This window comes from Myodes glareolus, chromosome 14 (assembly GCF_982192425.1).
Source record: "Myodes glareolus chromosome 14, mMyoGla1.1, whole genome shotgun sequence".
NCBI classification, from domain to species: Eukaryota; Metazoa; Chordata; class Mammalia; order Rodentia; family Cricetidae; genus Myodes; species Myodes glareolus.
Window position 1 is genome coordinate 21,599,298 of NC_142039.1, and position 13,908 is coordinate 21,613,205.

At 42.4% G+C, this 13,908-nt stretch overlaps 1 protein-coding gene across 1 annotated transcript in view; it reads right to left on the reverse strand.

The window, feature by feature from the left end:
• Positions 1-11,661, reverse strand: part of Taf3 (TATA-box binding protein associated factor 3) — a 146,089-nt gene extending 134,428 nt beyond the window's left edge. Inside the window, exons 1-2 of the mRNA XM_048460909.3 lie at positions 11,294-11,661; positions 7,358-7,600 (exon numbers count right to left, since the gene is read on the reverse strand). Of these exons, the coding sequence (XP_048316866.1) occupies positions 7,358-7,600; positions 11,294-11,459 (409 nt within the window). The 5' untranslated portion in view covers positions 11,460-11,661. The remainder of the gene's footprint in view (positions 1-7,357; positions 7,601-11,293) is intronic.
• Between the last annotated feature and the right edge of the window lie 2,247 nt (positions 11,662-13,908).

Genomic DNA, 13,908 nt, shown 5'->3' on the forward strand with positions numbered 1-13,908 from the left:
ACTATAGCATCAAATGCAAATATAGTTAGATAGCTTGAAACTTTAACTCCAAAACCTCAAGATTAACACCTAATCTTCTGTAACAAAACTGTCTTCAGGCTTTTACCAATTTCTGCTTATGAACTGAAAGAGCCAGACCCAGCGGCATATGCCAGCGTCCTAGTACTCAGACAATGGAGGCAGAAAGACTGCAACTTCAGGCTAGCCTTGGTTACATGGCAAGACCCTACCTCAGAAAAACAATGAAAACAATGTGAGGTTACTGTCCTCCAGTGAGAGTAGGGCCATCTTTAAATACTTCACTAAACCAAGAGATGGGTGAGAGAACCCTGGCCCCGTGGATATCTGGACATGGAAGACACTCAGTCAGTAGTCCAGATCTCCACCCATCTGCAGTACAGCAAGCATGTCTGCTGTTCCGAACAAACACCTTTGTCTGCCCTGGGCCCAAGGTCCTTGGCATATTGCATAATCTTAAACTCTATCTGACTCCTATCTTTACAAAAAGCATAAAAAGTGTCAGAATATCCCCTTACTATAAACTTGAACTCAATATCTGCCTAATTTCTTTAAGGTCTGGGTAGTTACATATTTGATCACCCACAGTCTCCCAACTATGAAATCTTGGCTCTCCTGTGTAGTGAATTCTCTAGAACAACTCTATAACCAAATCTTACTTATGAAACATCCTCCAACTATGCTCTTTCCTATGATCATTCTCCTTTCCTAGGATAGCTACAAGGAGGTCTATTAGGTCTGCAGGGGTACCGCATCCCTGGACGCCTCCCCACTCAACAATACCTGCATTTGCCAACTGAACCACCTTTAAAAATAAAATCCATCCATATCCTTCATCTTCATTGTTCACTAAGTTAAAAAACCCAATACTTACAGTTTGGGCACAAACTTTGCTTTCCCTCAATGGTTCCAAATTATAATTTCACGTAATACGTAGAATTTAATCTTTTAAGAGCACTAGAAAAGCTAACTTGAAGGGAAAGGAAATATCCAGGTAAAATCCTGGGAAACAGGAAAGGAAGTTACAGTATTTGGGGGCATTACACAAAAGCAACAGAAGAGGGCGCACTGTGAAGCTGGAGAAACTGCCTTGAACCGCCTAGAAGGTTACCAAAGCAACAGACAGCCTTGACAAACAAGGGTTCAGCGTATGATTTTTAGAAGTGATGATACCAAAGGAGACATTGTACTTCAAGGTTCAGATGTTCAACACTTTCTTCAGATGCTGGGCAAAGTCAAGAAGTCCTACACCCAGGTCACTGAGTAAACAGGGAATTTTCTCCAGGAGCTCTGAGACTATACACACATTTTAATTTATGATATGTTCAAGTTATAATATGTTCATGAGGATGTAACTCCACAGTAATTCAAAAGCACATCTGTAGCCACACTTAGAATTTTTTTTGGGGGGGGGGAGTTGAGACAGGGTTTCTCTGTAGCTTTGGAGCCTGTCCTGGAACTAGACCAGGCTGGCCTCAAACTCACAAAGATCCACCTGCCTCTGCCTCCCGAGTACTGGGCACACTTAGAAATTTTTAAAGGAAAAGGTGGTTAAATACCAAAAATAACACCTCAACTCAAACCACAGACATTCAAAAAATGGTCAACAAGATGGAAACCATAAGAAAGCAGCTCTATGACCTGGCAGTGTATACACAGCACAGCTTTCTCAAAATGTGGATACGACAGTGTGTGCAAACAAACAACACAAAATGTATTATCTGCTTTAGCAATCATAAATGACAGTACTCCGAGATAAGAAAATGAGCAATTATAGAATGTTCTAATGATATTAGATAATTCTAATGATCTTCATTATCCCTGAGAATTGGGACTGTTAGTTTAGATAAAACACATATTGATATAACATAAAAAGTAAAATCCCTATAGTCCTGATCTTGAACTGGAGATATCTGTATGACAGAAATGGGTATCTCTAAGAAGATACATGGATATTAACATATAATTTAAATTGCTCAACATCATTAATCTTTAAGAAAATACAAACTGAACTCACATTATCTCACACTGGTTAAAGGCTATTACCAGACAGATAATGCAAAAGTGTTGGCAATGATGTGTGAAAAGGCAACTCTTGTACACTTTTAGCGGGGACTCACTTAGACCTGGAGCTCAAGACCAGCCTAGGCAATGAAATAATACTCAATAATAATACTCAAATAAGTAAGTAAAACGGAGCTCAGAAGTTAAGGCCACTTGCATTCACATAGCAGCTTATAACTGTTCACATCCCTAGCTCCAGGGAATCTAATGACATCTGCAGGGACTGGGCACTCATACATACATACATACATTCATACATACATACATACATACAAACACACAGGCAGTAAACATCCATACACATAAAATAAAAATTAAAATAAATAAATGTAGCAATTCCCTTTTAAATGTTTTGACTTCTTTTTTCTCCCCCAACCCTTGGTTTTTTGAAACAGGTTCTCTGTGTAGCCCTGGCTGTCCTGAAATTCGCTTCGCGTTGTAGACCAGGCTGACCTTGAACGCAAAGATCTGCCTGGCTCTGCCTCCCAAGTGCTGGGACTAAAGACATGATACACCACCACATTTAGTTAAATTTATGGTTTCTAATGAAAAAAATTTAAGTGAGATCATTTTGCTTCAAATAATCCAGAAAAGAAATCCCAATGTTTCTTTTTTTTCTCATGTATTTTCACTACTTACCATAAAACTGATATTTTAATTACAATTATTTGGCAGCATTTAAATATGATAACCATAACTTTATAAGAATTTTATTACATGGCCGGGTGGTGGCAACTCACCTTTAATCCCAGCACTCTGGAGGCAAAGGCAGGTGGATCTTTGTGAGTTCAAGGCCAGCCTGGTCTACAAGAGCTAGTTCTATGACAGATTCCAAAGAAACCCTGTCTCAAAAAACAAACAAAGAATTTTATTACATCAAATAAAAATAGAGGAAAACAAATCCACGTTTTTCTGGGTCCAAATTTCTTGCCTCTTATTGATTTGTTCTAACCACTACACTACACCTTAGTCTCATAAATCTAGTTCTCCCCCCCCCCCCCATTGTTTTTTCGAGACAGGATTTCTCTGTATAGCTCTGGCTGTCTTAGAACTCAGACAGATCCGCCAGCCTCTGCTTCCTGAGTGATAAGATTATTTAAAGGTGTGTACCATCACTGCCCTGCATAAGTCCAATTCTTTTTTTTTTGCCAAATTCTTTTTATTTCTTTAATTTTTTAATTTTAATTTTTTATTGAGCTATACATTTCTTTCCACACTCCCCTCCCTTTCCTCCCCTCCCCTTCTACCCTCTCCTGTGACCCTGACACTCCCAATTTGCTCAGGAGATGTTGTCTTTTTCTCCTTCCTATGTAGATCCATGTATGTCTCTCTTAAGGTCCTCTTTGTTGTCTAGGTTCTCTAGGGTTGTGGATAAGTCCAATTCCTAAAAAACCCTTCCTCCTTAAATTATTAAGCAACGTAATTATTAAGTAGGCAGTCTCATGGATAGTAGATAAGAAAACTGCAAAAATGTTCAATTTAAAAAGTTTAAAAGGTACCATGAACGTGGGTTAAAGTTTTGAAGCTAGAAAAGATACCTGTAATCCCAGTGCCAGAGAAGGTTGTTTACCAGTTTAAGGCCAGCGTGGGCTACATACTGAAGTCGATGCTCACTGGGGCTATCGTATAAGAACCCTACCTACAACAAAGAAAACAGGAAAGACCAACCCCCAAAACAAACAAACAAAGCAACTACAGAGAGGGAGGGAGCGGGACTGTGGACAATTCCAGATCAGCCACATGCCATACACATGACAATATATGTAAAATTTTGGTTGTTAACTTAGCCTCTATCTTATTCACTAATATAACACTCATGATCACATCATTTTAAAAACCAATGATGAGCCGGGAGGAAAACTTTAATCCCAGCACTGCAGCGGCAGGTGGATCTCTGAGTTTAAGGCTAAATAAATAAATAGAATTTTTTTAAAATTGATGTACTGGTTACTAATATCATTTTTGTATCATTAAGTTTCTTCCTCTAATTCCTTGTTTCTTCTCAGCATGAGTTTCATCCATGTTTTCAGAACACAAGTACAAATTTTGGGTACTACTAAGTACACTAGGAGATAAAAACTTCACAGACAAACATGGGTTCATTTTCACAGGATGAAGTACTATCTTCACAAAGATATATTAAATATTTAAGTAACCAAATTTATTGACACCAATAATAAGGAAATTCCAGGACCACTAGACACAGTCTTTAGGAAACAATAGAATTCTAGTCAATCCAATTATTATCTGGTCACTGTCCCATTCCGAAATCCTTCCTTCATGAATATTAGTATTTAAATGCACTGGTTACATTTTAAACGAAAATAATTTCCGTTTAAAGCAGATAAAACAAAAGTAGCTTTCTAAGGTTAAAAAAAAAACATCATCATTAAACAATAAAGGGTTTAAAAAGAACTGCACCAAAGAAAGATTTTCCCAACAGTAATAAAGGTCATAAACACAGATGATCAGAGGCACAGATGAGCAGCATGCTCACTGGCAGTGGCTGAGGTATAGCTTAGACTCACAGTCTGAGAGAACAGCGCTGGCGCAGAGGGAATACAGCAGGGACTTCTGAGAGGTCTGGCAGGACAGGTGATGCCTCGCTCCATCACAAACACCCACCGATGGTGTGCTTGGCTTGACCCACCACTCTCAGCCCTGTGCCACTAACTCCTGACTCTGATCAGTATCCTCTATAAGAATCTTTTTCCCCAAGATCTTGAAGAGAAAGTGCTGAGCTAGTAAGCACAGTCTGTCTCCTAACAAGCTCAGACCAGAAAATGATGATGACTGTAAAAAGTTACAGTGAAGGGGAGACAGACGGTCCAGCGGGTGAGCATGCTGCTGGGCAGGAACGAGTACCTAAGCCTGGATACCTAGCACCCTGTAAAACGCTGGGTCAAACATGCACATCTGTAACCCTAATACTATGGGTTGCAGGGGGAAAAAGAGGATCACTGGCCAGTCAGGCCAGCCAAAACCCAGCAAATTCCAGGTTCAGTGTTCAGCAAGGGAATAAGGCAGACACTGAAAAGCAGGACATTTGACATCTTCCTCCAGCTTCCTCAGGCATGCACATGCCCGCACCTCAATTCTAACCATATTCACATACATCACCACTTCCCAAGAGAAGAAAGCTTACGTCTTGCCTACCATGTCTACCATGACGAATGCCAATATGAATGGGCTTCGTTTTCAGAACAACGCATTACAGCCCCAGTACTTCTCAGGGGAACACACTGCACACTAGAGCCGGGATCTGGCGGCAACCCATCAGTCCACAAGAAGCTCTAGAACTCCAGTGCTTGCCCACTTTTCAGATAGGCAGCATGACCACATGAATCGTAAAGCACCGTACTCCACGCTTAAGCCTGGTCCATGAAACAAGCACCTAATATTTCAAAGGCTAGGGGAACAAAAGATTATACAAAATGAACTGTAAGTGGTCCCTGACTTTAATCCCAGCAGCTTTGGCCATTCCTGGTTGGAAGGTAAATGATGCGAGCTGCTTTGGAAAATAGCGGTACGGTTTCTCAAAAATGAGATATACACTAGGGTGGGAGAGATGGCTCAGCAGGTTAGGGAGCTAGTAGTTAAGCCTGATGACCTGGCTTTGATGCCCACATAATTATTGAAGGAAAGAACCAATTCTGATCTCTGCACACATGTTGTGCTCTCTCTCTCTCTCTCTCTCTCTCTCTCTCTCTCTCTCTCACACACACACACACACACACACAAATAAAATATAAAATAAAACTTCACATGTGGATGGGTTGCTCAGTGGAAAAGTATGTGCAAAACCCAGCACTCAACCAAACAAGATTCTGTATTCTATATTCCATTCTAACACAGCATATCCATTTCTGGGTGTACACGCAAGAAACATGAAGGCACGGACATAGACAAGAATTTACACTCCATGCTCACATGGTCCTAACAGCCTTACTCACAGAAAGCGAGAGGTAAAAACAACCGAGTTCTAGTAAGGTGCTGAAATAGATGTGGAATATGCAAATGCCACACCATGCAGTCTTAAAAACAGGATAATGCACCAGGTATGGTGGTGCCTGACTTTAATCTCAGCACTTCAGAAGGCGAAGGTAGAAGGATCTCTGAGTTCAAGTTCAGCCTGGTCTACACAGTGAGTTCCAGGACAGCCAGACCTATGTCTCAATAAGCAAAAACAAAACAAACAGGACAATGTTAACACATGAACACTGGAGACAAAGCTATGTGAAATAGGCCACTCACAAAGTACAAACACTGCATAAGTCCATGCATAGAGCATTTTAACCACTTGTAGTGGTACAGCTCTGTGGTACTGAGTATATTCATATTCTCATGAAACCATCACCATCATCAATCTCTACAATGTATTGTCTTCTCAAACACAGACTGTTCTCATTAAACATAAATCACCATTCCTTACTTCCCCCAACCTTAGTAAATATGATTCAGTTTCTGTCTTTGTGAATCTGTTTAGCCTGTAAACAACTAGCCTTCCTTCCAGCCAATCAGCTGCTTGCCTGCCTGCCTGCCTGCTTTCTTTGAGACAGGGTCTCATGTAGGCCGTACTGGCTTGGCTTTAACTCACCACGTAGCCTCGGATGACCTTGAATTTCTGATCCTCCTTCTTTTACCTCCTGGGTACTGGCATTACAAGTGCGTGCCATCACGCCTGATTTTATACAGCACTTGGGGTTGAACTCAAAGCTTCCTATACAAGAGAGCACTCTACCAACCGAGCTACATCTCCACCCTCTTTCTAACCAAAAGTTCTAAATGGCCCAGAGGAAATTATTTCTACTCATCCTGGGAGGAAAAAAAGAACAAAACAAGGGAGCCAGGCCTCATATCAGCAAGAGCTCACAATGCACTCATTATCCCCATGCATACAGTGGTGCAGTCAGCTCTTCAATAATCAAGTAACGGGAGGAGAGGAGATACCTAAGGTTTCTTTTTTGTTTCAAAGGTCTTCTAACTTGTGTAATACATGTACCAAGAAGATTCTGTGTGGTCACACTCTGTTCTCGCCTATCTACACGTTACAAAGGAGATCAATGCCTTTTCACAAAGAACCTTGATCACGCCATGACTGCCTGATAACACCAGCTGCAAGCATGTCCAGTAAAGAGTTAGAATAATTTGTAAATCACTTTAAAACGCAGAGACTGAACTTGTAGGCTGTCCGCGCTAGTAGAGTATGAGAAGCTAAGGAGACGAAAACCCCATCAAAGTAGTCACTAATGCAGGAAGATTAAAGGGCACAGACCTTCTTGAGAAGACACAATGGGTGGCAGGTAATCGGGAATGTAGTCTTTTCTTTCCTCTGCATCTTTACTTCCGGGTTGAGGAAACTGAAGGACATTGTTCTTGCTAACAGGAAATGAAGGAATTTGATGTGGGAAAGTGACAGGTTCAATATTATGAATATAGTCCTCTAGTTCATGCAGATTAACCCCCATAAGCTGGAAAGCTTCACCAACATCATCCAAAATGGGGTCTGTTCGGCCATCTGAAACAAAGTCAAAAACAAATCATATCACTAGAAAGAAAATCCACGATTATTTTCAAAATATTAAAAATATATATAAATACACAGTTTGAAATGAAATATATTACTTATTTAAACCCTAGTTACAGGAAAAAAATTTTAGATTTTAAACAGAATATCACATTGTTTAAATAATACAAAGCTGACTGCCAAGCATGGTATACACCTTTAGTCCCAGCATTCAAGAGACAGGCAGAGCTCTGTGAGTTGGAGGCCAACCTTGTATATATAACGAATTCCAGGACAGCCAGAGGTATGTAGAGAACTTCCCTAGCCCCCCAAGAAACAAATAACAACAGAAAAACCCAAACACTTTCAGTGATGTACAAAAAAAAGAAAAAATAATACTCATTCTTCCTCTTACTAAATAATAAACATGCATTTCACTTCTTCTCATTAAAGTCTTTGGTGTAAAAACAGAACCATCTTAAATTCTACATGTCTCATAGTCTCAGTCTAAGAAATTCTGTTGCTCTCCTGAACCCCTTTTCTCGCCAAAGAGTTCAGATAATTTTTTTCCTCAACGCTGTATTTTTACTATAACTCTATCAGTGAAAAGTGATCTCCTGCCTACCAGGTATGGTGGTGCATGCCTTTAATCCCAGCACTAGAGACAGAGGCAGGCAGATCTCTGAGTTTAAAACTAGCCCGGTCTACAGAGAGAATTCCATTAAAAGACAGGGCTACACAGAGAAACCCTGTCTCAAAAAAAAAAAACAAACAGAAGAATGGTCTCCTTTATCCTCGGAAGACATTACAGCAACCCCAGTGGATTCTAGAGCCATGAACAGTACCAACGTCATGTAAACTACAGGTTTTGCCTATGTACAGCTTAACTATGTTAAATTTTAATTTATACATTAGGCACAATGAAACATTATAACCAATGCCAAAACAGAAAAATTGTGATATACTCTTTAGAGTGACTTAAGGTTTATGAATTGCTTGTTTTTTATAATGTAATATCCATGAATAGGGTAGCTAAAAAATTATTATGATGTGCCTCAACATGAATGATTTATTGAGACAAGCTCTAGATATAGTATTCACTGACATAGAATTCATTATGTAGCACAAGTTAGTCTCAAATTCATAGTGATCCTCCTGTCTCAACCTTCTGTGTGCACAGGAGTGAACCAAAGCTCAGGGGAGCTTTGAAAGGTAAAAGGAAGATAAAGCAGGACTGTGGCTTCAAGTTCTATCGACTTGACATGTCACTGGCAGAACAACTTTCTTAGAATACCCTTTCCCAGGAGACAGACTGATCGTATTCATATTCTACAATAAATGCTAATGTTCTAACTGATTGGAACACCCTGACTGTATCTGTATTACCCTAAGGTGGGGCCAAAATAGTATAGACACTCAGGAAACAGTTATCCAGTAAATGAATGGTTCACAGTAAAGCACAATGATCCATGACTACTTTGGCATAAACAGTAACTATGTATTCAGGAGATATTTTGAAAACCAAAAAGGTACACAACATTTAGTTCAAGAACTAGGTAACAAGCCGAGCTGTGGTGGCGCATGCCTTTAATCCCAGCACTCAGGAGACAGACGCAGGTGGCTCTCCATGAGTTCGAGACCAGCCTGGTCTACAAGAGCTAGTTCCAGGACAGGCTCCAAAGCTACAGAGAAACCCTTTCTCGAAAAAACAAACAAACAAACAAACAAAAACTAGGTAATAGAATATAATTTATCTTCAACATAACAGTAACAATATACTCAAGAACAGTGGAGGAGGGTCTTGAAGGCAAAGTAGCAAAGGCTAGAAAAATCATTCTACACGGCATATTTTTAAGGTGTCAATGAATGAATACCACTTTGGAATTCCCTAGGTAGGAAAATAAGTACTCCAAAATAATGCATTTTAGGAACTCATTCAGTAAGTGGATACTATTTGTAGACTATCCATTCATTTACTAGACAACTGTTTCCTGAGTTTCTATACTATTTTGGCCACACCCTAGGGTAATACAGATACAATCAGGATGCTCCAATCAGCACATTAGATACTTGTGCAGAGTATGAATATAATTTATTTGTCTCCTGGGACAGGGTACATATATACACACACACAATTAGAGAGCAAGGTGACAAATAGCGCAAGAGAAACATGCACAGGATTATGACAGCTGAAAACACAAATTCCCCAGAGCAAGTGATAAGTAAATCTCAAAATGTAAGTGGTACTGCTGGTGGACCAGAAGGACAGTCAGTAAAATAACGCGTGAATGGGAGTGGATAGCTTCAGATGTGTTGGAAAAGGCAGGCACCACAGCGTGGTTGCAGATTGGTAGTTAGGCTGACAGAAGATAAGAAAAAAATGCAAGCTCACAAAGGGAACTGTGCGTGGCTAAGATTTTTAGAAGGCAGCAAATGGAACATGATCGAAATACTTTTAATTTAAAGGATAAATGACAGGATGTAATTTGTATCGTGGACATGGTCTGATTTATGCTGGGATCTGATTATTTTGGTAGAAATGGCATTTGGAGTCTTAAAAGTACAAAGAGTTTATAGGTCTTAATTTAGCAGACCAAAGTACTTTATAAAACACATTAGTTCTACAACTTACTACCTTAAAAGCTGTATGTGGGGTGAGTGGTAATAGCGTACGCCTTTAATCCCAGCACTTGGGAGGCAAAGGCAGGTGAATCTCTGTAAATTTGAGGCCAGCCTGGTCTACAGAGCTAGTTCCAGGACAGTCAAGTCTACACAGAGAAACCATGTCTCGGAAACCGCTGCGTCCTCCCCATCATATCACGCAATTTAAATGAATGGTGTAACTCTCAATACAACACACACAAACACACACGCATGGCTTCACACTTCAATAAAAATGATCTGCAGTTTCTTTGAGACATTTAAAATTAATAAATACTCCCCGGCTAAAGATACTATTGGGCATTCATTTAAAAGCCAGTAGCTATGCAGCCCTGATGACCTGGGAAACCTTGCGAATTACCTATGATCGCTCCCCTCACACTTGGCTCAACACTGACATAAAGGCATAAAGGAGGGACCCCGTGCGTAACTAAGATGCTAGTCAAAGTTATTCAGCGAAATCGACAAAGCTGGCCTTGAAAAGGAGCAAGCGGAGATGCTGTCTGTGAAGCGAATAGATCCCAGAAAACGAGAGGGGACCACCCTGACTGAGCAGAGCTGTCAACGAGTCTAGTTAGGAGCTCCAGAATGGCCAGCCCTGTAAGAAACGGCCGGTAGACGGAGCGCCTATGACAAGTACTTGGAGTAGTTTGCGGGCATGGGAGGCAAAAGACCAAGGTGAGCGAGGTGGAGAGCATTCTGGGGTGGCTCTGGCCGCAGCCGACCCGAGACAATGAGAGAGAGCGCAGCACCATGGCAGGACCAGGAGAGGTGAGAGGGTGTAGAGCTGCAAGCAGGGACCCTGCTTCCCGGCTGGTGGCGGGAAGTTAGCGGATGAGGAAGAGGCACTTAAGGGATGACTGGAGTTCGCAGGGGACGGTGGAAGCCCAGGACCATCGCAGTCTTAGAGGATCGCCCATCCCGAAGCCGGATTCGGAACGCCACCCCTGGAGGGGACGCTCAAAGGGGGCCGGAGGGGGGGCGGAGGTGTCACTCGTGACCGGCTTGGAGGCAGCCCTCCCGCAACCCAGCCCCACTACTCACAGAGTTCAGAGTAGCGATGGCAACCTCGGCCCAGCTGCTGCAGATAGCGCTGCAGGACGTCGGTGAGGAGGTGGCAGGCACTGAGCTGCACCGAGTCCCAGCCCAGCGCCTGGCAGATCTGCGCCACCGAGACCCTCAACAACGACCTGGAGTAACTCTCGCACATCCCGCTGCGTGGACGCCACCGCAGCCCTTTGCTGCCACTGCTCTCCAGCCCCGCCGCCTCGTCTCAGCAGAGCCCCCGATTCATTCTCTGGGGGCCCCGCGGCGGGGAAATCGTCCCCTCTCCGGCCCCGGGCGACCACCTCAAAGCCTCAGCAGCACGGAGCGCGCCAGCCTGAGAGCCGCCATTTTGGACTCGCTCCGCCTCTCGCTGGACGGCCGCCGGGGCGAGGCAGCACAAGCAGAATGCCGAGAGGGAGGAGGCGCAGGCTCCGCCCCGTGGGAGCGGAGCGATAGTCTCGAGATCGACTCTAGGGCCTGGAAGCCGGCCGGAAGCCGAGCGACTGGGCGCAGGTGGAGTCAGCGCCTCCCTGACAACAGGTGTCAGGGTCCTTCTCTCCTGGCTGGCTGCAAAGTAAGAGGTGAACGTCGGTGTGTCCAGGGGCAGACCGGGGAGGCGCTGCGCAACCCTGGACTAGGAAAGAATTAACAGTAATAACGTTGGTAGAGATTTAAATGTGAAACGAGGGAACTGGGAGTTTAACCTCCTTCCTAGAATGTGGATTCGATTCAATCTTCCTTTTCCAAAATAAATAAAAATAAATAAATACATAGATACATAATAGGATGTAAGATAATATCCAAAATGGAACAGAATAAAAGACAATGGTCGCTTGCCACTGTGAGGTTTGAATGAAATGCAAGGTGTTCACTCAAGAGGCTGAGACCGATGAATCATGTTAGAGGGTAACCTGAGCCACCTAGAAAGACTTCATCTCCAAAAAGCAAATACTCTTCATGAGAGAGCTGGAATTAAGGGGAAGAAGGACTCTCTGCTCAATTCATGGGAACCGACTCGCCCCCAAAGTAGTGAGCAAAATACAAACCATTTTAATGCAGCTTTCTGTTCTTTCTTTTAAAATAGCTAAGCTCTCGTTCACAGTATGCTACAGAGGTTGAACACTCATTTAAACCCTTGAGATTGGCTGTGTCCAGAGAATGATTGCCTTGCCTTCCTCAGAACCTTCTCCCAGCTCTAGCAGAATTTTACCTGGATGTTTGTAACATGCCAGAAACTGAGATGTTTTGATAAAATAGTTTGGTTTAAATATTGAGGGTTTTTTTTTTCCCCTTTGTCTCTCAATTTTGTTATGTTATCAGGACTGTCACTAAACTCTTGGGCTGAACTGACCCTTTCACATCTGCCTCCATGATAGCTGGAACTTCAGGTGTCTGCTCGTGGACCCTGGTTACTGGGAATGCAATATAAAAGTTCCAGTTTGTGCCAGGCGGTGGTAGCGCACGCCTTTAATCCCAGCACTTGGGAGGCAAAGGCAGGCGGATCTTTGTGAGTTCAAGGCCAGCTTAGTCTATAAGTGCTAGTTCCAGGACAGGCTCCAAAGCTACAGAGAAACTCTGTCTCAAAAAAAGAAAAGAGAGAAAGAAGGAAGGGAAGGAAGGAAGGAGAGAGGGAGAGAGAAAGAAAAAAGTTTCAGTTTGCAAGCCAAACTAATCCAAAGGACTAGTTAGCCTATCCAAATCTAGTTCAGCTATATTCAACCTATGAGTTGCCAGGTGGTCTTGTTTCATCTACTTAACTCCTTAGCTGTACCTGCTGTACCTAACATTGTATATTAGAGCTGTAACTATGTGGCTCCTCCAGTGAATTCTTTCTGGGTAGCTATGATGGCTAGTCTTAGTTGTCTACTCAACTACATCTGGAATTCTCTGAAATTTAAATAGCCAGGCACATATGTGAGAGATTCTTCTTAATTAAATCATTTGAAGTCGGAAGACCCACTTCAAATCTGGATCTTTGAGGTGGGAAGACACACCTTGAATCTGGGTCACACCTTCTGCTGGCAGTCTCTGTGTGGAAGAAGGCAGCAAGCACTCTCTGACTGCTTGCCCTCACTCTAGCTGGCAAGTGCATTTCTTCACTGGCAGTAGAACCTCTTCTTTGGCCTATACTGAAGACCAGCTGAGACATCCAGCTCCATAGACTGAACAACTGCTGGATCCTTGACCCTTCTGCTGGTAGACAGACATTGTTGAACTAGCTGGACCACAGCCTTGAAAATCCAGTAAGTCTGAATATATAGTGCTTTTGACAAATATCAATCTGTAGGGAAGCAACAACATACTAGGTCCATTGGTACTTCTGTCCCCAAGATTCTCAGGAACCCTTTTGATGCAAAATCTCTAGGACACTTTTCACTCCTAGCATTACTTGAACATTTTTATTTTTTGATTTATCATGACAGGGTTTCTCTGTAGCCCAGGCTGGCCTTGAATTTAGAAAGCTGCCTGCCTTTGCCTCCCAGGTGCTGGGACTAAAGGCATGTGCCACCACACCCAGCTCATTTTTATAACTATTTGATAACATTGAACACTTCCTTAATTTGAAACTCATACTTTGGATTTCACCCCCACTACTTCTTTATTTGCCTGTG